This window comes from Mustela lutreola, chromosome 4, assembly GCF_030435805.1.
Source record: "Mustela lutreola isolate mMusLut2 chromosome 4, mMusLut2.pri, whole genome shotgun sequence".
Classification (NCBI taxonomy): domain Eukaryota; kingdom Metazoa; phylum Chordata; class Mammalia; order Carnivora; family Mustelidae; genus Mustela; species Mustela lutreola.
In genome coordinates this window covers 112,887,228-112,911,253 of record NC_081293.1, presented here as the reverse complement: position 1 = coordinate 112,911,253, position 24,026 = coordinate 112,887,228, and the positions used below count along the sequence as shown (strand labels likewise).

At 45.6% G+C, this 24,026-nt stretch overlaps 1 protein-coding gene and 2 pseudogenes across 8 annotated transcripts in view; 1 reads left to right on the top strand and 2 right to left on the bottom strand.

Annotated features, from left to right (window-relative positions):
* Positions 1-788: 788 nt before the first annotated feature.
* On the bottom strand, positions 789-1,292 carry LOC131830376 (large ribosomal subunit protein uL23-like; annotated as a pseudogene).
* Positions 1,293-10,055: 8,763 nt separating this feature from the next.
* On the bottom strand, positions 10,056-12,219 carry LOC131830375 (WW domain-binding protein 11-like; annotated as a pseudogene).
* A 6,223-nt stretch (positions 12,220-18,442) lies between these two features.
* The window catches only part of PIK3CG (phosphatidylinositol-4,5-bisphosphate 3-kinase catalytic subunit gamma), a 32,830-nt gene continuing 27,246 nt past the window's right edge, over positions 18,443-24,026 (top strand). For 2 of the 8 annotated variants that reach the window (XM_059170826.1, XM_059170819.1), the window contains exon 1: positions 18,607-22,739. In XM_059170826.1, coding sequence (XP_059026809.1) covers positions 20,745-22,739 — 1,995 coding nt within the window. In that variant the 5' untranslated portion in view covers positions 18,607-20,744. The other 6 variants (XM_059170820.1, XM_059170823.1, XM_059170822.1 and 3 more) reach the window with 6 other exon arrangements.

Genomic DNA, 24,026 nt, shown 5'->3' with positions numbered 1-24,026 from the left:
GGTCGTCTTTTTTTTTTTTTTTTTTTAAGATTTTATTTATTTGAGAGAGAACGAGTGAGAACATGAGCTGGGGGAGAGGCAGATGGATAGGAGGAAGCAGGTTCCCCAATGAGCAGGGAGCCCGATACGGGACTTGATCCCAGGACCCCAAGATCATGACCTGAGCTGAAAATGCTTAACCATCTGAGCCACCCAGAGGCCCCTGAGGTCATCTTTTTATATTAAAGTCAAAGATGATATTCTGACTTATGATATAAACAAAGCATTTTGAGACAATATCCTCTCATCTGAGGATGAGATTGGGCAGAGTTTAATTCACCCTGGGGACTAGAAAAGTTCAATTAAGAAAGCAGTGACTCAGAGGGAAAATTGTATTAAAATTAAATAACTTTAGGGGCGCCTGAGTGGCTCAGTTGTTAAGCATCTGCCTTTGGCTCAGGTCATGATCCCAAGGTTCTGGGATCAAACCCCACATCTGGCTCCCTGCTCAGCAGGAAGCCTGTTTCTCCCTCTCCTGCCCTCTCTCCCCCACTTGTGTTCCCTCCCTCACTGTCTCTGTCAAATAAAAAAATAAAATCTTAAAAAAATTAAATTAAATTAAGTAACTTTGGGGCACAATGCTAGGTGCTCATTTACATATATTAACAAGGGAATTGTATGAAGCTAATTAAAGTTACTTCTGCAATAGAATTCACAACAGAGATTAAAAGTTCATTATTTCACACATTTTCTTTTTTTTTCTTTTCTTTTTTTTTTTTTAATCATGAAAAACCTTATTTAGATTTAGCCAGCTAGACTCAGTTTAGATGATCCCAATTTTGTTGGCAACATCCAAAGCATCATAGTCAGGGGCCAGCTGAACATATGCCTTCTTCTCTCCATCAGGCCTGATTAAGGTGCTGACCTTGGCTACATCAATGTCATAGAGCTTCTTCACAGCCTGTTTGATCTGGTGCTTGTTGGCCTTGACATCCACAATGAACACAAGTGTGTTGTTGTCTTCTATTTTCTTCATGGCTGACTCAGTAGTCAGGGGGAACTTGATGATGGCATAGTGATCAAGCTTGTTTCTCCTGGGGGCGCTCTTTCGAGGGTATTTGGGCTGCCTTCAGAGACGCAGAGTCTTGGGTCGTCGTCGGAAGGTAGGTGATGTGCGGATCTTCTTTTTTTTTGTGACTGTGGACGCCTTTCAGCACCACTTTCTTGGTTTTCAAAGCCTTTGCTTTGGCTTCGGCTTTGGGAGGGGCAGAGGCTTCCTCCTTAGCTTTCGGCGCCATCTTCATAAAAGGGCCACACATTTTCTTTAATAAGAATTTAATTCACTTAATGCTACATATGTTTATTTTGCTATGTATTTAAAGTTTATCTTTTGTCTGTACCCTTTAAGGCTTTTTAAAATAAATCTTTTCAAATCAAAAGTGAATATTAGACATTTACAATGTCACCAAATTTTCAGTCATTCCTATCAGATATTAAATTTATCTGGCAAAATAAAACACATATTTGTTTAAAAGGAACAGAAGGAAGGGTGAAGTCAGTAAACTTGAACCCCAAATATAGTAAGTGATGTTCAAGATGTTGGTCCTTCAAATGCGATCTTTTCCTAGTTTTCCCATTTCTGCCAAAAGTAACATTATTTTCCTGGCCCACAGGCTTAATGTCTTAGAGATCCCTTTACCTCTGCCCACTCTTTTCTTACTCATCTCCAGCTTGTCTGCAGTCATTACTCATTCTTCTTTATTTTTGGAGCTACTATCCGGTCTAGGCCATGGGTACTTCACAAGGGGAATGAAATAGCTTCTCCCTGGTCCTCTTGCTCCCAATCTCTCACTAGTACTTCTCACCAGGTACCTCTTTCGTATGAAAAAGGGCTCGAGGAATTTTTTTTAAATATCATTTTGAGGTAAACTTTTTAAAATCCTCTGAGATAAAAAAAACTTTGATGACTTTATATGAGCAGGTAGATACACATCAACATTATGTTCTTTGGATTCATTATATGTAATTGGAGATAAAATCTGTCTCCATTTTTGCCTCCATCTTTGTAACATTTGGCTCTTAAACTTCTGAACACTTCTATTGTTTAACTAAAAATTCAATCTTAAGTTGAAGATGGAAACAGGTGGACCACTTCATGTACTTCTAGGAATAGAGACGTGAAGATAATCAATTATCTTGAGAGGTAAGTAAAAAATATAGATTCAAAAAGGAGTTAGATACACTTGAGAGCAAGGGATCCATAAGGAGTTAAACACACATTCAGAGGCTTATTCATAGTCATCAGGATATTATCGTGTGCAGCATAACAAAAGATGTCAGACAAGTTTGCTGACATGAACTACTGGCTGTTTCCTGGGCAGTGTGCTTCAAAGGCTCTCTATGGCCCGTCATATAAAATCCAAACTGAGAATCTGTGCTTCAGTTTCTTTAATTATGAAATAGCCATGCTGGTCTTGAAGAGTGGTCTTCAAAATTCTGAGTAACCCAAAACATAAACCAGATTAAAGTGGAACCATTAGAAGAAAGCATTCCCAGGAACCAGATCCTACCACTCCCACCATGCCCCTCCCCCCTGCCCAGCACTCCCCACAGATAAATCGCTGATCTGGAAGATCTCCAAGTTTCTTCCTTGCTGCTGGGATTCTCTTCTGAACTTAGATTTCAACGTCCTCCATTAAACGGTCTTGCCTTCCAAACTCAGTTTTCTCCATTCCCCCTGAGGGTTCAGGATACAAACCCAAATGCCCACGGACAAGGTGGAAATTGAGGCAATCCTGAAGTCCATCCCTCATCTAAAAAAGTTTACCATCCAGAGTTGCCAGATCTTCCCATTTGTCCGAAGAATCTAGAAATCTGGCTCTTTCTTTTAAAATCTAGAGATTTTTTAAATGTTGGTAGCTATGATGGTTACTTTATGTGTCAGCTTGCTAGGTTATGGTGCCCCATTGTTTAGTCAAACACTAGTCTAGGTCTTGCTATTAAGATATTTTGTAAATGTGGTTAACATCCACAATCAGCTGACTGTAAGCAAGGGAGATTACCTCTGATAATGTGGGAGGGCCTCATTCAATCAGTTGATGGACTTAACAGCAAAACAAACAAACAAACAAACAAACAAAAAACTGAGGTTTCCTGGAGAAGAAAGAGTAAGGAATTCTGTCTCAAAAATGTAAATAGAGGGGTACCTGGGTGGCTCAGCGAGTTAAGGGGCTGCCTTTGGCTCATGTTATGATCCCAAGTTCCTGGGATAGAGCCCTGTGTGGGGCTCCCAGCTCAGCAGGAAGCCTGCTTCTCCCTCTGCCACACTCCCCTGCTTCTGTTTTCTCTCTATCAGGTAATTTAAAGAAAAAAAAAAATGTAAATTGAAATCCTATCTGAATTTCCAGTCAGCCAGCCTACCCCAGTGATTTCAGACTACACACACACACACATTTTCTTGGTTCTATTTCTCTGAAGAACCATGACAGATAAAGTAGCTAACCCAGACTTTTGTGAATCTCTGTAGGCCAGACAAAAGACATGCGCGAACCCAGACTGTTCCTGCCACCAGGATGTGGCCTCAGTGCCCTGCCTTCCAGCCCATCTTCTTGGGAGCCCCTGTTTTATGTGCACCTCCTCTTGGTACCATCATGCCCTTTCCCCACACGGAAAGCCTTCCCCATTTTTTATTCCCAGGAAATTCAATGCTACCCAGATGCACCATGCTCAAGGCTCTCCTCGCTTTCAGGAAGCTTCCATAATGATTTGATGCCATGATGACCTCTAGGCCTTACTTTCAATTCCATCTACATTTAATGTTCACAGATAGAATGTGCTATGTGATGCCATCGTCGTGATTTTTTAAATCGCTCTCAAAACATTGTTCACCTTGTCTCTCAAGGACTAACAAACGTCTCACCTTTAGAGATTTTCTGTCATCATTCAACAACTTGTGCCAAAAACAAATTGTTCTAGAAATTAGAAAACAGGATGAGTTCCAGTCTCAGCTCTGACACAAGTTAAGGGCATTGCCTTGGAAAGGTCTCCAGGCAGCTCTGTGAAGCAGGATACAATTAATTAATGGCTAAAATTTACCCACTGCTCACCACTCTCCAGTACTATGAGCTTTACATGCTTTGATTCATTTAATCCTTAAAATGTTATGACATAGATACTATTGTATAGAAGAAACTAAGACACAGAAATACAAAGTAATTTGCCCAGGGCTAGCTTGCAAGCAACAGAATCAGCATTTGGACCCAAGCAGCCTGGTTCCTTAGCCCACATTCCTTTTTTTTTTTTAAGATTTTATTTATTTATTTGACAGAGAGAGACACAGTGAGAGAGGGAACACAAGCAGGGGGAGTGGGAGAGGGAGAAGAAGGGTTCCCGCCAAGTGGAGGGCCTGATGCAGGGCTCGATCTCAAGACCTGGAGATCATGACCTGAGCCAAAGGCAGATGCTTAACAACTGAGCCACTTGGGTGCTCTGCTTAGTCCACATTCCTAACCAGTACACAAAGGAGACTCAAAATACATATTGCATAACTCCCAGCAGCCCTAAAATTCTATGATTTTACTTCTAAGATCACCTTCACTCAGTATGTTCTTTTTTTTTTTTTTTTTTTTTTTTTTTTTTTTAAAGATTTTATTTATTTATTTGACAGAGAGAAATCACAAGTAGGTAGAAAGGCAGGCAGAGAGAGAGAGGAGGAGGAAACAGGCTCCCTGCCAAGCAGAGAGCCCGATGTGGGACTCGATCCCAGGACCCTGAGATCATGACCTGAGCCGAAGGCAGCGGCTTAACCCACTGAGCCACCCAGGCGCCCCAGTATGTTCTTTATTAGAAGAAACAATAAGGACTCACTAGATGTTTGTTAAAATGAGTCACCTACTTTTCAGTTAATTTCCATTTCCTTTCCATGATGGCAGGTCAGGTTATGTGAGTGTGGGGGATGAGGTTTGACTGAGCTCCTAAGTCACTAACAATAGGTTCTGATCACAGGACTGACATGGCCACTAAATTCCCTATCTACACTTTATCCTATCCTTAGACTTATAGTCCCATGAGATTAGATTATACTGAACATCATTTGTTTCCTGTAAAGCAGGATGAAAAGATATCTCCAGAATTGGTGTGTAAGGCAAGCCTTTACCCAAAGAAAATGAAAACACTAATACAAAATATTGTATGTACTTCTATGTTCATTGCAGAATTAGTTACAATAGGCAAGATACAGAAATAAGTCAAGTCTCTGTAGATAGATAAATGGGTAAAGAAGATGGTGCACTGGAATATTATGCAGCCATAAAAAAGGATGATTTCTTGCCATTTGCAACAACATGGATGGACCTAGAGGGTATAATACTAAGGGAAATAAGTCAGGCAAAGTCAAATACAATATTCTATCACCCACATGTGAAATTTTTAAAAAACAAACAAAGAAAAAGAAAGAAAAAAACAGACTCTTAAATATGGAGAACAGGTGGTTGCCAGAGGGGAGTTAGATAGGAGGATGGGTGATAAAGAAGATTAAGAGTACACCTACCCTGCTGAGCACTGAGTAATGTACAGAATTATTGAATCATACTGTAAAGGTGAAACTAATATAACACAGCATGTTAATAATAATAATACTTTAATTTTTAAAAATAAGTAAATAAAATTTTTAAAAATCTTCAATTAGGGGGTGTCTGGGTGGCTCAGTGGGTTAAAGCCTCTCTCTTCGGCTCAGGTCAGGATCCCCAGGTCCTGGGATCGAGGCCTGCGTCGGGCTCTCTGCTCAGCAGGGAGCCTTTTTCCCTTTCTCTCTCTCTGCCTGCCTCTCTGCCTACTTGTAATCTCTGTCTGTCAAATAAATAAATAAAATCTTCAAAAAAACCCCTTAAATCAGTGCCACACCTGAGTGGCTCAGTAGGCTGGGCATCTGCCTCTCAATTTCAGTTCAGGTCATAATCTTGGGGTCATAAAGTCAAGTCCTACATCGGGCTCTGTGCTCAGCATGGAATCTACTTGAGAGTCTCTTTTTCTCTCTCGGCCCCCACCACTCATACTCTCTAAATGAGTAAATAAACAAACAAACAAATAAAATCTTCTTTAAAAATAAGTAAATAAGGGCACCCGGGTGGCTCAGTTGGTTAAGTATCTGCCTTCAGCTCAGGTCATAATATCAGGATCCTGGGATTGAGCCCCACATTCAGCTCCCTGCTCAGTGGGGAATCTGCTTCTCCCTCTGCCCCTCCCTCCTGCTCATGCTCTCTATCAAATAAATAAATTATATAAAATAAATAAATAAAATATTCAATCAATCAAAAAAAAGTACATTACATGCTATGACTGATCATACAGTTGAGGTCAAAATAGGCAGTTCCAGCTGGTGGCACAACCACAGAAAAAGAGTTAACTATTTGCCAACAGGGGCAGAAACAATGACCTTAAAAGATGAGAGTTAGGCTGGTTATAGCAGATCCTGTCAATAATCCATCCGTATGCCCTTGGCCCAACACCCCCCCACCACCCAGGTCTTCAGGAAACGGTTCCCACAATACTGACAGCTTCCAGCCTCAAGCACTTGTGTCTCTCTGCTGAAGGGCACACTTGGGCCAAGCCTGAGAAGGGTCAGAAACGTGGAAGGATTTATGTGGCCAGGAGTAACCCCCGACCAATGAAGTGTAAGTAATCAACTTCCTGCTCCCGTCAGTAGGATGTTCCTGGGGCTGCTGCACATATTTTTTTGGAAGCATCCCAGAGGGATCGAGCCCTGTGCTCACCAGTGGTCATTGACCTTCCCCCACTTTCTGTGTCTCCATCTGATTCTATCACTATGCTTCCTGGGATCATTTCCCAAATCAAGTTCTGGCACCCAAATCCTTTGTCTCAGTTTGGAGGCTGTGGTTTTGGAGAAACATAAATGAAGACACCAAACCTTCCATTCCCAGTTTTTTCACTCCTACGTCTCAGTTTCTACAGCAGCAGTCTTCAGATCCACACGACATCCTACTTCCCAGTGGTCTGAGTCCGCCATGGGGGGAAGCCACCAAATTGTGCGTGACGACGCTTTCTAAGACTGTGTAAGTGCACATGTGTACACGGGCACACGGAGAAGCATCAAAATGACGTGGGTTAACATTTTCCAAAATACATCCCAGGGAATGGTTTTTAATAAATTTTGCTTGAAAAATAATCTTAATGTCAAATTAAATTTTTTAATGTTAAATTTGGGGCTGGGTTACTTAAAGGACAAAGAGGTCCATAGTGTACATCCGTATGTACCAATCCGTATGATTCTGTTGTGCAAAGACAAAAAGGTGTCCGTTTGCTCTGACTTCTCTTTTTCTTGAGCCTCTATCCTCACCAACTGGGAAAAATTACACTTGCCAATTAAAAGTCCCTCCATCTTGTCATTTTTTTTTTTTAAGATTTCATTTATTTATTTATTTGACAGAGAGAGATCAGAAGTAGGCAGAGAGGCAGGCAGAGAGAGAGTTGGGGGGAAGCAGGTTCCCTGCTGAGCAGAGAGCCCGATGCGGGGCTGGATCCCAGGACCCTGAGACCATGACCTGAGCTGAAGGCAGAGGCTTCTACCCACTGAGCCACCCAGGCACCCCAGTCTTGTCGATTTTAAAACGTCTCTTTTGGGGCGCCTGGGTGGCTCAGTGGGTTAAGCTGCTGCCTTCGGCTCAGGTCATGATCTCAGGGTCCTGGGATCGAGTCCCACATCGGGCTCTCTGCTCAGCAGGGAGCCTGCTTCCCTCTCTCTCTCTCTCTCTCTCTCTGCCTGCCTCTCCATCTACTTGTGATTTCTGTCAAATAAATAAATAAAATCTTTAAAAAAAAAAAATAAATAAAAAAAAAATAAAACGTCTCTTTTGGGGGTGGCTGGGTGGTGCAGTCAGTTAAGTGGCCTACTCTTTCTCTTGGCTCAGGTCGTGATCTCAGGTTCATGCAACTGAACCCAAGTTGGGCTCCCCACTCAGTGCAGAGTTTGCTTGAGATTCTCTCTGTCTCTGCCCCTCCCTTCTGCACTTTGTCTCCTTTGGGGTACATATTTAGTTAACTCAAAGTTCAAACGTTCTATCAGAAGTTTCTCTCCCTCAAAGGATCTCACCATCTCACATCGTAAGTGGTTTAGGGGCCCAGAGGCCAAGAAAGGATGGAGAGGGCACGCTGCCCACTGGAGGTGGGCCGCACTGTCCACCAGAATCAACTGGAGAGATTATAAAAATGCAGATTCCCAGGTCCTCTGTCTGGATGTTTTGATTCAGGGACAATGGAGTGAAACCAAAAATCCTGTGTTTTTAACCAGTTTCCCAGAGGGCTCTGACATAGCCAGAGCAAAGCCTGGCATTTGGGAAATGCTAGCGTGGTCTGTCTTGTTGCCCACCAAGTTTTGAACTTCCTGCCATACTGTAAAGTAGGAAAGACTCACAGCCTGTTGTCTCACGCTGAGGTGTATGGTGTAGCACTACCCTCGCCTTTATTCATCATGAGGCATATTGGGGCAGAGGATAATAAGGTTTCCACGTGAGTATTGGCACTAGTGGTAATATACACTGATGCCGCAATTTAAATATGGTAATCATAGAATTTTTAAAGCAGAACTGAGGAAATAAAAGGAGGAGAAGAGCCTCTGGTATTAATTCCAGTCATTTCAATACCACAAGAAGGAGTAAGTTTTGGGGCGCCTGGGTGTTTCAGTCAGTTAAGCGTCCGGCTGTTGCTTTTGGCTCCAGTCATGATCTCAGGGACATGAGACAGAGCGTGGGCTCTGTGCTCAGTCAGGAGTCTGCTTGGCAATTTCTCTCCAACTCCGTCCCTCCCCTCTGCTTGCATGCATGCTTACACGCGCTCTCTCTCTTTTTCTCTCTCTAAAATAAATTTTAAAATCTTAAAAAAAATTAAAAAGGAATAAGTTCTAAGAAAAGCCACACAAAAATCCCTGAAGAAAAAGAGGAACAGTTTTATGAACAAAGACAAAAAAAAATTAATATATAATTTACTTAATAAACTCTACATCTACAACTCTGAAAGTAAGATCTCTTTTAAAAACTGCTGGGGGAAAAAAAACTGCTGGAAAAAGAAGTTAGAGGTTATTTTTCTATAATTGTGTACTTTAAAAGCATTAGATAAAATGCTCTTTCTGTGGTATTCTTTATAATAAAGAAGTTTATAGCATCACTTTTGAAGTATTTTCAAGATGGCTATTGTATCTTAATGAATACATAGGAAGGGTTTATACCACTTCAAGTTGATATCATTACAATCTTTCACCCAAAACAGCTTTGCATTTCAAATTCCCTAGAGTGAAATTTAACCTTCTAAAATCTGATCCAGAATATTACGTCAGCCTGTTTCTTCAAAGAGAACCTTTACCCGACATGGGAGTCAGAACATAGTAGGTTGGATTTTGGTTATAAACAACAGCAAGATTTCAGTAACTTGACCCACCAATAGCGCATTTCCTGCCCATATGCAAGCTCAACGTGAGTAAACTGGGGAGTTCAGCTGGTCCCAGCCTTTCAGGGGCCGTGTTGACATCTCAACATGGGCTCAAGTTCTTCAAGTTTCCCACAGCAGAGGGGAGGAAACATGACAGCTTGTGACACAATTCTGCTCACCTTTCATAGGTCAAACCAAATCAATGATCATCTTAACTTCAAAGAGGGTTGGAGAATATTGTCTTAGCGCTCGCCTTCTAGAACTGGACAATTTGTCACCAACCCTACCGGGTATCACTTCTGCTTGACTTCTTACTCCTCTGTACATTGGCATCAGGTAACAATCCACGCTATCTATCCCTGTCTGGGACTCATTTTTTTTTTTTTAGGTGAGTGGGAAATAATTTTAATCAAAGAATTGTACATTTTCTTCCCACATATCTTGCTTTATATTAGGAGATGACACTGCAATCCATTTCACTAAAATATTACAAAGTATTTATAAGAAAATATTAAAATAACTCAAACACAAAAGGCAAGCTGGGGTAAAATAAACTGTTTTTTCGGAAATCTCTACTCCAGTGCCCACTGCACACAAGAAAAAAATCAAAACAAGTAAGTAACAAAGATCCCCCTGATCACAAGTTTCCAAAGAATTGGAGAAGGGGAACAAACAGGATGAACACGGTGGTATGAAAGGGAATGTATATTAGCAGCACTGCTTCAATAACCCATCTATTCTGAATGAAATAATCCTCTCTTATATGCAAGAAATTCTAAACCTTAGGATATTCCTTGAACTGAAATTTAAAAATACCCTGACAGTGAAAGTCGCTCTTTCACTAAGTTTAGTAAGAGCCTCTTTCCCCACCAACCACTGATATGAACAGAAACCTGCTCTGGCATTAAAAGCTGCTACAGGAGCCCTTCCATCTCTTTCATGAAAGCTTCATAAACATCATCCTTAGTCTGCACTGAGACAGGAACAGATGGACCAGACTTGGGAGCTTCTTTGGCAAGAGGCACAGCAGAATCATCCTGTGACTTTCTTTGGGGAGCAGCAGTGGCCCCTTTATCCTTCCGACATACCCTCAATGCAGTGGGCACGAATCGAGGGATCTCTGCCTTGGGATTAGTCATCTGTGGCTTGGCACTGACAGTTGCTGGTGCTTTCTTCTCAATGGAGGCTGCACTTGTATCATCCACCTTGGGTCACTGAATCAAGTTGGGTGGAGCACATAAAACCCCTGGGTTCGGCAACAGAGCTGGTGGGAAAAGCCTAGATGGGGCAGGTCCAAGTGGAGGCACCAAAGGTGGGTGCATCATGCCAGGACGAGGAGGAGGGATACCTGAAGGAGCAGGGAGATGCACCAAGGAGCCTTGGTGGGGGTCCCCGAGGAGGAGGGCCAGGAGGCAGACCTGGAGGTGAACCTGGGGGAGGGCCATGAGATCGGCCTGGTGGTGGGCCTAGAGGCAAAAGTTGGGGGGTAAAGGTCCTCAGAGTCCCGACATTTCAGGCAGTCTCAGGAATGGAGGAGCTCCTAGAGGTGGTCCAGGAGTAAGGCCCGTGGGAGGTTGAGGGTGGAGCCAGGGGTGGTCCAAGAGGAGGCAGTCCCAGCATGGGAGGTGCTTGAATCTGAGGAGGAGGGAACAGACTGGGGGGTGGGGGGTGCTGCTGTGAAGGAGCAGTAGATGTGCCATCAGAAGGAGATTCCTCTTTATGCTGTTTTTGTGATTGCTCTTCTGCTTCAGAATCATCAGAATCATCTTTGTCATCATCCTCTGAAAATTCTTCTACTTCTCGTCCCTACTCGGGGATTTCCTGACCTGCCCTTCAAAGCATCACGGCTTGAAGGGGAGTCAGTTCCTTCATGTTCTTCTTTTTCTTCCTGATTTTCCAGGCATATCTACAAATCTCACACTCAGACCTGACTTTTTCCCTTCGTTGTTGTCTCTCTCATTATCATCACATCCACAAGGTCATCCACTTCACGTTCTCCATCTGATCTGTCAGTGTCACTGTCATCAGTATTGTCATCATGCTTATCTTGATCCATGTCCTCAGGATACCCATCATCTTCACTGGAGCTGGAAACATCATCATCATGACCCCGATGAGCAAGTTCTGGGCTATATAACAAGTCTTCATCCTGCCTACGAGGGGGAAGATCTAGGGCAAAGCCCAATTTACAGCCATATATTTGCAAGGCTTTAGGAGGTGGTGGGACCAGGAGGTTTTCTGCCAGGGGGCAAACATGGCACAGCAAACATGGATGAAGTCTTTTTAAGGATGGAGGGTGGCTGGGCACCAGGCCTGTCCTGGATTAAGATGTCGGAAGGAGCATGTGGCATATCTGGCAAGGGAAAGCTCTCCACTTCCACACGCTGAGCATTCTTGACAGTGTCAAAATATCAGCTAAGTTGAGCCCTTTTCTGTTCATATTCTACTTCTAGCTTTTTCAGCTCTTTGTAAATACCCGGACTGTCTTTTTCAAAGAGTCGTAGGTTACGTTCAAAGGTTTCATGCAGCTTTTTACACTTGTCTTTCAGCACCTCCTCATTTAACTGTGGTTGCTGAACCGGGTTAAACTCCATTTCCTCCAATTTCTCCATGTCCTGGATAATCTTCTTAAGATCCTTCATCTTCAGAACTGCAGCTCGTACCATCATGTACTGGTTTTTTGTTCTTCTTCAATTCTCTCTTCTGGGCTTCTTTTTGGGCTTGGTCTGTGGGGTTCAAACATTTTCCACTCTTGGTGGATGATGTCGATCTCCATCCCATCTTGACCATTTGTATGGTTCACTTGTTCATTAAAACAAAAAACCAGAAAAACCTCGTAGGGGCCTTCACCTCTGTGTACCGGTCAGCCAGCCAGCCACCGCCATCTTGAAAGCTTACGCCCCTCCTTTGGGACTTATATTACCAATCCCATAAACTTACATTATCAATCGAACAACAAAATATTTCATCCTTCTAGACCCATCGTATTAAAAGCAAAATCTCCTTTTATTCTTAAAACCAACATCCCTAGTATATCACATTTGGGTAGAGCTAAGGTAGGTAGGTTCATTTTTTAAAAAGAGGAGATGCTGGCCCCACTGTGGCAGAGATGACCAGCTGTGCACCAACCCCATCACTATCTCTGGGTGGTCACTGGTGAACTGCAACAGAGGCTCAGACCCTTACAGTAGGCGTAGTTATACGACTCCATTCTGGTCAACGAAATGTAGATGGAAAGGTCATTTCCCACTTTCAGGCCCAGCCCATCAAAATTGACCGTGTCAGGGGCACCTGGGTGGCTCAGTGGGGTAAGCCGCTCCCTTCGGCTCAGGTCGTGATCTCAGGGTCCTGGGATCGAGCCCCGCATCGGGCTCTCTGCTCAGCGGGGAGCCTGCTTCCCCCTCTCTCTCTGCCTGCCTCTCTGCCTGCTTGTGCTGTCTAAATAAATAAATAAAATCTTAAAAAAAAAAAAATCGACCGTGTCACATGCCACTCGCACCTTCTGGCTGGATGCCAATGCGGAAAACCAGAAAGCCACATGTTGAAGATGGTAGACTTCCCTCAGCCTGGTCTCCAAGGGACCATGTGACCCGAGCCTTCCTTCAGTGCTCTATACTGCTGCTGATACATATGTTTTAGTAAAAATAGGTTTTCTTAAGATCATCAAAATAAACTTGGATTATGACTGATAAACTTTGAGATGGGGTGGTATAATAATTCACAAAATACTCTAAAAGTGTGACTTAAAAAGTGTTTTGGTTGGCCTCGATTCTGACAAGATCAACTAATGTACTTGCTCAGCTGTTTAGGAATCTCTGTTCTCTAAGGCAGATTCTCTGGGTAACTGCGCCGCCTGATGAGACCATTTCCCAGCAAAAGCAGGAAGAACTGCGCTATTCTCGAAGATCGGGAAAAGGCAACAGAGGGGATGGCCAGTGTCTGGTTCCGTGGAAGCCTCTACTCATCACTGACCCTTCCGCATAGACAGGAGATAAGATACAATCATGTCAGTGACGGTCTAACGCTGATGGGCCACATTCTAAGTGTCTCATGACAGAAATAATCCAGAACACGTGAACTCAGATAGATGATGTTACTTACATTGTATCACGCTCCTCAAAGCGCTGACAACGCTCCTATGTTGCTGCCAACAGAACGCTCCATTTCTTCCCCTCCCCCACAGGGCGGGGGGGGGGCACCCAGAGAGGCTGCTCCCCAGTCCCCGGGCCGTTCGGTGGGTCACGTGACAGAGTTCTGACCAATGAAGTGACGGCACGAGAGCCACAGGCAGTTCTCAAACCCAGTGGAGGCCTCAAGGGCCAAGCGGAGAGCAGAACCTCTAGCTGGAGGGAGCCGGTTCTGGAGTGAATGCTTGGAACCCCCTGTCCCCAACCCACCAGCTCTAGAGGCCAGAAAGCAGTAAACCACTGAGATTTTGTTATGCGATTAGCTCAGTTAGGATACCCTCATGACTGCATTAGGACTGTGGCCTTGGCCCCAGAGGACCAGGAGCAAGGTTAAAGCTAAAGGGAATGGTACGTAAAGTACATCTCAGGAAAGCCGTTACTTTTTATGAAAGAAAGTCCAGGGGTCCCGAGGGTCCGGCACTGCCCCCACCCGGAACATCCAGATTCACAAGGCAGGGGGTCTGCCAAGAAGGCGGCAGAAAACCCTCTTAATTAAGAAAGTATGGAAAGTTGCTTAAATTTCAGACATTTTTAAAGTAAAAATGACTTTAGGTAAATACTATGGTTGATCCATATTGACGTATAACGCACTCGCAGAAAAGTGACCATCGAGGGTGCAACTCGATGAATATTCAGCAAAGTGGTCACTCCACGCCGCCCCTACGTCGTCCAGAAACAGTGTTCTCAACAATCCAGAAGCCCCTCCCCCGCTCAAGACGGTAAATACTATTTTAAAAGAAAAGGAAGGAAGGGGAGGGGGCAGATATCCACTATAAAAGAAAATGAGAAACCCGGGGGGGGGGGGTGACTCACACCCTCGTGGAGCCACGCCCATTGGGGCTTTTCCGGACCCGCGGAAAATTCTCACCGGATTAAACAGAACCACGGAATGGGTAATCGCAGAGCCAGAGGCCGGGCTTTGGAGGCGAAGAAGATTCCCCCTAGATACCCGAAGGAGCGAGGCTGTGGGGTCCGCCCGGCCCGCGCGCCCCGCGGGGAACGGAGCATGGGGCCGGGGCCCTGGGGAGGCGGGCAGGTGGCTCACGGCCCCAAGTCCAGTCCGCCACTCCAGGAGGGCGGCGCAGGGCGGTGGCCTCGTCGCGTCCCCAGCCCCGCAGGGCTTGGCTCGGGGTCCGCGCTCCCTTCTCACTTCCCATCCCCCCGCCCGCACTCCTGCGCTCTTTTTCTGGAACCTGGAGAAGCAGGGCATCCTCTGGGCTTCCTTCCAACGGGATGTGCCTCCGCCAAACTCTTAAGCAGAGAACCCAGGGCTTTGAAAGGTTCAAAGTCCCACGTAAAGGCCTGAGAAGCCGCTTCTGTTGCCATCGCTCCAGGTCTGGACCAGAGCTCTGAGAGCAGGCTCCATTTAAGCCCGTTGTACGTCTCTGCTATGCCCTAGAACAGGGAAATCAGGCACCATCTTTGGTTTGGAAGCTGCACTCGCTGTTGCAGTTCTGTCTCTGTCAGGATCTCGGTACCTGAGATAGAGACAGTCATGTGATGAGATAGTAGATAGGTGTGTAGGTAGATAAAACTTCTAGAGTGTCTGCAGGTAATTCTGCAGACATGGTCCCAGGGCTGGGTCTTAACATCCGTGTTGGGCGGGGGCGGGGGGGGGGGCGGTGGATTTCGTGTTTACAAGGATGGGTGGTACAGGGAGTTTGGGGTTTTATATTTCAGTTCCTTATATTAAGGGAACAACAAAGAGAACTAATAAATTGGATCAGGCAGGGGGGCTATAAAGGGGATGTTTCTAAACATCCTTACAGTTCCTTATAATCTTACACTGAGTTTCTTCCCACCTGCCCCAGTCTACACAACAGTTTCCTCCCGTATTTCCTGTTCTGAAGTTTCCAGAGAAGGCAAATTGCAGGGCTTTGGGTTACATGGTTAGATGGGAGGGAGGGGATACCTGGGTTTTGGTTGATTTGGGAGACTAAAGGGGGATCACCCCCATATTCCTGTTGCTTCCTGTAAATGCAAGGAGATCCACTGATTTTTTTTCTTTTTTTTAAGATTTTATTTTTTTGTCAGAGAGAGCACAAGTAGGGGGAGTGGCAGGCAGAGAGAAGCAAACTCCCTGCTGAGCAGGGAGCCCAATGCAGAACTTGATCCCAGCACCCTGGGATCATGAGCTGAGCCAAATTCAGGCGCTTCACCAACTGAGCCACCCAGGCGTCCCTCCGCTGATTTTCAAAATGGAGATATCCTACACAAACTATCCATTTCACAAATATTTATCAAGGCCCTTGCTTTGTATGTACACTGTGTCAGGCCCTGGGGGATTCGGTGATGAGCAGACCAGTCACTGTCCACAAGAACTCACAGTCCAGTGGAGGAGACAGCCCAGTAAAACAGCTATGGTCCCCTGGAATAAACACTGTGACAGCTGCCGCTTCCCGGCTGTGGGACCCCGGGGCAAGTCACCCAACTTTGTGCATTATTTTCATGACCCGTGAATGGGGATAACAGGAGTGCCCTCCTTGGGATATGATGAGGATTAAATCAAGTAATGTATCCAAGTGCTTGGAACAATGTAAGTCACATAGAAAGTGCTATGGGAGAGTTTGTTCTTGTGGGTGATGATAGTATTATTCTTGGGGTGATTACTGATGGAAAGAAAAGCTTCCCTCACCCTGTGCTTTCCTAAGCCAGAAAGCCCACCAAAGTGATCTCTTCCCTCAAACTGTTGCATTTTTGTAGCAGACATCATATAATGTACTTAATCGTACCTATACGTACTATCACATTGTACATCTTAGCTTTGTTTCTGCACATCTTATCTCCAACTAAACCGTAAATAAACTCTCTGAAGGCTAGCACAATGAGCTTTCCTCATAGCAAATGATTCATTCTTAATCTGTTCACTAACCACTGACAGATCTTACTGGGTTATTTTCTGATCTGTCCTACCTTGTCATTCTTATGATGGTTGGGAGTGATACAGAAGGTCTTGTAGATCTACTGATAAGAAAAACGTGGTCCTAGATGCGTGGAGATCCACAGAATGGGGTGGGGGAGAAGAAAAGAGAAACATATCAATAAAGCAGGTTAATGATGAAGTCCAGGGGTCTTCTGAAGCTGAAAGAGGCCCTAACTCGTAAAGGATTCTTCTGCAAGGAGGAAGTATCCACAGAAAGGAAGGAGACATTGACCACAACTTCTGCCTTGGAACGCTTATGACATATAGTCAAATTTTAGCAGCTATATTAGGATTTGGGGAAGGGCAGAGTATTTTTAATCTCAAACCACCAATAAAGCCTGAACCATTTGCAAGTTTAGTCATAGAACAGACAATATTTGTATAATTGGACTTAGCTGAGTAGTTCCTTCAGTGGAAAGGAGACCCAAGAGCCAGTGTCTAGCACTTCGGAATAACTAATGTAATGGGAAGTGGGGGGTGGGGGGGTAATCAGGTTGGGATGTGCCCCCGCCCCGCCCCGAGTGTGATTAAGCCAGGGCTAGGAGGGGGATCTGCTGAATAGTCTGGGAAGAGATCTGGCCAAGTTCATGGTCCCTCTGTGGTCAGCTCTCCTGCCCCAATTAGCCCCCCTTCAACAGTCGGTGGGGAAGCACATTCCCCTCATTCAGAATCCACCAGGAGGACAGCTCTGAGGCTTCTAAATCCACCATCCTCCTAAGGGAGGATTCCTAAGTAGGAATATACTTTGGGAAGCTGATGAGGCCCCTCTAAATTTTGGGGAGGCAGTCCTCGCATCAAATGGTTTGCAGGCTGCTGTCCATGATTACAGGTACTATTTGACTATTTGTAGAAACTATCTGCAGAAAGCTAAGACCCAAGGGGTCCATGTGAAAGGAGACTGATCAGATCAAGGATAATTTATCTTGATGTAAGAGTAATTCAGAGAACCTCTCAATTACATACCTCCAAGAAAGCTATGAGGCCAGCACCATCCTCCCTGTTGTTCCTGGGGCTCAGCTAGAGTCCAGGAGAACCCAGATTGGGGATGAACTCTAGTGTAGGAAACCCTGGAGCAGAGGAGAGGGGACACTGCTTCAGGATCTGAGTGGGTTTAGGGGTTCCAGAAAGAACTGAGGTCACCTGGAAAATATAGAACTCTCTAAAAATTATTTAGGATGGTTTTTCTATGGATTCTCCACTCCCATGGGACTCAGAAGCTATCTCTTTGTGACTGTCTATCTGATGGTGTGTCAGTGCTCAGCTCCCCAATCTTCCCATGACAACCATTTTTTCTGTAGACAATATCGGTCACAGTAAGTCTCCCCCAACAGCACACATGGATACAAGCACACACACATACACACACTAGTGATATTTGGACCCTGAATGCTCTGAAAATATAGAGAAATGTCTTAGCAAGGTAAAGAAGCAAGCTCTCAGAGCTTATCTTTGAAAATGTTCATTCAGCTTGGTAACTCGGGCCCCTAGAACACTAGGTTTCTCCCTACCCTCCACCCCTCAGTTACAGCTGATGAGCAAGGGTTCATTTGAATTCCGGGGGGTGGGGGGAATAATTCAATGAGCTTTGCAGGGCTAATGGGCTTACCTGGGCTCTTAAAAAGCTTCCTACCAGACTGTTTCTCTAATATTGCAGCTGTTAGGCCTTTCCTTCTCAGGACTATCTAGAAAGAACTATTTCTGTCTCGCATATTTATGCCTTATGAATGTATATTTTAATTTGTTTCAGTCTCTGCCCTTCTAAAGCATTCATTCAAAGGGGAGAATATACATACCGTAAACATCGTTCACTCTCGTGCTTCCCTCTGTGCTATAACAGGAAATGCATTTCTGACACTTTTAAAATGAGCAATCACACGTATAATCAACTTGGTTAAAACTTCCTTCCTGGTAACTGCAACACTTCCTCTGCATCTGGATATGAAGGGAGACCCAGAAAAGCGGAAGAGCTTAGAGGCACACGGGGTCGATTCGAATTAGTTTTGTTTGCAAAAACTAAACAAATGATCCTTCAGCATCTCCGCCTCGCTCTTGGGGCGGCTTTATCAGGTATTACTTCCTTCTATTTTTTGCCCTTTGTCGGGTCTGACTCAGAATAGTGACACTTCCGCCTCAGCTCGAATATTTTTATCTGGAAGGGTTGTCGGTTCTCGAGATGATTCCACCGCTGAATGGCTCCGGTTCACTGTCTAGTCCAGCCTAGACGTGTGGATATTCACAAGGTTCCGGCCAAAGCGTCTGCAGGTGCATCTGTCCTGTTTTGTTTTGTTTTTGTTTGGGAGGAAGCGGGGAGGGCGCGGGGGCTTGTGCCCACCGGGCTTCTCGGTCTTATAAGTGCATGCTCACTGCTTGCTGCGCGTAAGGGTGTTTCTGACGCCTTCCCTTAATAGGAGAAAGCCTGTGGCCTCGGCCATGAAGGAGAGCAGTGAGTACTTAGCCAGCCTGTTTTCTTCTGCGTCCGGTATCTCGTGAGATGGTTCGGTATCACTGAGGCAGAAGCGATTGCTGTGCATGTGTCTGTTGCCTCAATGTGGACCGATTTTATTTCAACTCGTGTCAGTATAAATGTACCTTATGGTTCTCTTCTTCCACCGTTAATCTAGGACATAGGCACAGACCAAAGAGTGAATTAAAAGCTGGGAGAGAGAATCCTCTGGGACAGTTAATTTCATGTCTTTACTAAATATAACTTCATCATATTTAAAGAGAGGGAATACTGACTTTAAAAGTAAGTTCAGGTCAAGATTTGAATAGAAGTTTGAATCTAATGAAACTTGTCTTGCTTATCTTTTAATCAAACTCCTTTCGGTATATATCAAATGGTCTGCTCTTTCTTAAGGAAATAAGTACTTATGAATCTCACTAACATTAGTCATTTAAGAGAGTAGATGATATTTCCTGAAACATTAACTTTTGTTTCGATATTTGATTCTTATTTAGAATATATCTTACAATGTGGTGATACTAAATGTTAAAATCAAAACACCTCGTTTGTATTTCAATTTTAATATTTTTACTATTTATTGGAAGTGTTTCCTATTGCATTCTGTCACATTTGTACTCAAATGTTTTGTGAAGAGGAGGTACTTATTAAAGATTTGAGGAAAGAGTGAAATAATGAAAATGAATTTGTGAATTCTCATCACAGAGATGAAAAAATGAAGGCCAAAAAAAAAAAAGTTAAATAATTGACTGGGGTCCACCTAGCAGGTCACTAGAATCCAGAAATCCTTGCTTCCAGCCTGTGGTTTCTCCACTGTTGGAGGCAGAGCAGATGGAATGAATTGGTGCAAAGTGAAAAACATCTGAACGCTCCTACTACAGGAGTACTGCCTTGGGTGACTCCCCTAAGATCCTCCCTTAATGTAGCAATGACAGTGGCAACGTGTACCCATTTCATAATTCAAAAACTTAAATACTTGCAAATGTTCTTACTCTGGAATATCACCCAATCTGATGGTTTTGAATATTATCAATGCAATTACTACCTTTTCTAACTAGAAAGGAAAAAAAAAAAAAAAAGACAGACAGGAAGTTGGCTAGGAAGTAAGATACCTGATCCAGACAGTTTGAAAAATCGAGAATGTGCAGCGTGGCTGGGTGAGGTGTCTGGGTCCCAAGGAGAAGTGTAAGACTGAACAAAGACGAAACAAGTCAAAGGCCCATTTTCAAAGTGGGAGGGGGAGTCAACATCTCACACTGCACCTTGTAAATTAGAACTCGGCCCTTTAACTGTGTGATTTTAGTCCTCTATCCATTTCAATATGCTTAAGAACAGCTATTACCCTGGAGCCGTTATAACACGTGAGGGACCGTGGGAGATGAGTGCTTTACGTCTCTTTTTAAATTTTCAGATGTAAGTACAAGATAAATGAACCCCCATATGCCTATCGCCCATGCTGAACAAGGATATCACCTAATTTAATCACCTCTTTCACCCTCTGAGGGATTCCTAATCCCAGCTGACAGGTGATAAACAGGCGCAGAGATCCCTGAACTTGCTCGAGGCCCCCAGATGCCAGGGGCGGGGTCAGGATTCCCACGCCCGGATTCCAAACACCAGCCCTGCCCCCACGACCTTTCGTCCCTTCATGCGCGCGTCATTACCATTCTTCTCCCTTCTTCTGCCACCTCGTGGGACAAAAGTGCCTTTCCCGTGACAAAGCCTCCTGTGTCCCCGCTCCCAGGTCGCGTAGGGCATGGAGCTGGAGAACTATGAACAACCCGTGGTTCTGAGAGAGGACAACCGCCGCCGGCGCCGGAGGATGAAGCCGCGCAGCTCCGCGGCCAGCCTATCCTCCATGGAGCTCATCCCCATCGAGTTCGTGCTGCCCACCAGCCAGCGCAACAGCAAGACCCCCGAGACGGCGCTGCTGCACGTGGCCGGCCATGGGAACGTGGAGCAGATGAAGGCCCAGGTGTGGCTGCGCGCGCTGGAGACGAGCGTGGCGGCGGACTTCTACCACCGGCTCGGCCCGGACCACTTCCTCCTGCTCTACCAGAAGAAGGGTCAGTGGTACGAGATCTACGACAAGCACCAGGTGGTGCAGACGCTGGACTGCCTGCGCTACTGGCAGGTGCTGCACCGGAGCCCGGGCCAGATCCACGTGGTGCAGCGGCGCGCGCCCTCCGAGGAGACGCTGGCCTTCCAGCGGCAGCTCACTGCCCTCATTGGCTACGACGTCACTGACGTCAGCAACGTGCATGACAACGAGCTTGAGTTCACGCGCCGCCGCCTGGTCACCCCGCGCATGGTCGAGGTGGCGGGCCGCGACCCCAAGCTCTACGCCATGCACCCGTGGGTGACCTCCAAGCCCCTCCCGGAGTACCTGCTGAAGAAGATCACCAACAACTGCATCTTCATCGTCATTCACCGCAGCACTACCAGCCAGACCATCAAGGTCTCGGCCGACGACACCCCAGGCACCATCCTCCAGAGCTTCTTCGCCAAGATGGCCAAGAAGAAGTCTCTGATGGATATCCCCGAGAGCCAAAACGAACAGGACTTTGTGCTGCGCGTGTGCGGCCGCGATGAGTACCTGGTGGGTGAAACGCCCATCAGAAACTTCCAGTGGGTGAGACATTGCCTCAAGAATGGAGAAGAGATTCACCTGGTGCTGGACTCGCCTCCAGACCCAGCCCTGGACGAGGTGAGGAAAGAAGAGTGGCCCCTGGTGGACGACTGCACGGGAGTCACTGGCTACCACGAGCAGCTGACCATCCACGGGAAGGACCACGAGAGTGTGTTCACCGTGTCCCTGTGGGACTGCGACCGGAAGTTCAGGGTCAAAATCAGAGGCATTGATATCCCTGTCCTGCCCCGGAACGCTGACCTCACGGTTTTTGTGGAGGCCAACATCCAGCACGGGCAGCAGGTGCTTTGCCAAAGGAGAACCAGCCCCAAACCCTTCACGGAGGAGGTGCTCTGGAATGTGTGGCTCGAGTTCAGCATCAAAATCAAAGACTTGCCCAGAGGGGCTCTACTGAACCTCCAGATCTACTGCAGCAAAACTCCAGCCCTGTCAGGCAAGGTGGCCGCAGAGAGCCCCAGCTCCGAGTCCAAAGGCAAAGCGCAGCTTCTCTATTACGTGAACCTGCTGCTGATAGACCACCGGTTCCTGCTGCGCCACGGGGAGTACGTGCTCCACATGTGGCAGATCTCCGGGAAGGGAGAAGACCATGGGAGCTTCAATGCCGACAAGCTCACGTCGGCGACCAACCCAGACAAGGAGAACTCCATGTCCATCTCCATTCTTCTGGACAATTACTGCCACCCCATCGCCTTGCCTAAGCATCGGCCCACACCTGACCCTGAAGGGGACCGGGTTCGGGCGGAAATGCCCAACCAGCTTCGCAAGCAACTGGAGGCAATCATTGCCACGGATCCACTGAACCCTCTCACTGCAGAGGATAAAGAACTGCTCTGGCATTTTAGATACGAAAGTCTTAAGCATCCAAAGGCCTATCCTAAGCTGTTTAGCTCCGTAAAATGGGGACAACAAGAGATTGTAGCCAAAACATACCAACTGTTAGCCAGACGGGAGGTCTGGGACCAAAGTGCTTTGGATGTTGGGTTAACAATGCAGCTCCTGGACTGCAACTTTTCGGACGAAAACGTAAGAGCCATCGCAGTTCAGAAACTGGAGAGCTTGGAGGACGATGACGTCTTGCATTACCTGCTACAGCTGGTCCAGGTAGGACTGCTGCTGTGCTCCCCAGAGCACTGTCCTTCGAGAGTGTATTTGCATGTACACAGTCTCCCCATGCAGTGGTCATCAAATGCCTTTTGTCCATGGTGTCACAGTCAGTCACAGTAGATCTGATGAAGCCACATCAAAAAGCGGCAAACTGTCCCATTTACTTGTGTACTCTCTTGGAGGGGCCGCCAATAAGCATTTTGAAGACCTGAGCAATTTTGCTTTTTAGGAAAACTGGCCCTACAGGAGTCCTTTGTTCTCATTTACTGTATGAGTGACAGATCTGACTTATTGAATGCTCCCTTTTGCCCAGACTGGGAGGCTCCAAGTGATTTGCATGCTTTTCCTGTATTCTCACATTGAACTCTCCCAACAACTATGATAGAGGTCAGATTAACATTTGCATTGTATGTGTGAGGGCACAGAGGCACGAAGAGTCTAAGGAATGTACTCCAGGTCACATAGTTGGGAAAGAATCAAACCAGAAATCCAACTCCAGGCCCTGCTCTTTGCATGGCCTCCAATACCCTGCAACAATCAATCCCATGGCAGGAGAGTGTGTCCTAGAGAGAAAAGATCAGCCTCTCTGATCGCACCCATCACCGTCCATAGAATAACATCTCCTATCTGGGTGGCACATTGAAAGCCCCCCTCTTTAGACAGGTCTGGTCCAGGATTTCCACTCCAGTTCTCGCACCTTTCCCTGTAGTCCAGAGAAGCTAAGCGATTTGATTACGGTTTACCTAGGAAGTTGAAAAAAAGGAGGCATGGTTCCAGGCACCACAGCAGTTCCCAGATGGTATTGTGCTGCTTAACAAGGAAGAGGAAGTAAAGGAATTAGAAGAGAATTGTTTATTTAGAGTGCAGAGATGTCCCTACATTAATTCAGTAACATGTACTGAGTGTTTCCCGCATTTTGGATGGTAGATACAGACCCATGATCACAACCGGGTCTGTCTCTGCCTCCTCATAACTTGTGGTGCTGTGGAGAAGATTGACAGCGAATGCATACACATACAAACAGATATTTAATAACAAATTGTGCACATGCTTTGGGGGAAGCCTGCAGAATAGTATAAGAAAATCGGCAGGGGTCCTGGAGATACTTAATGTAGCTAGAGGAAACCAGGGACAGTTCTAAATACGTGATGTTTTGACCCAAGATCTTTAAGATTAGCCAGGCCAAGTGTCAGACACTAAACTGTCAAATCATTAACAACCATTAGAAGAAGACCCCTGAGTTTTCTGAGGAGCATTTTGGATATTCTCAACTTTAACTCTGAA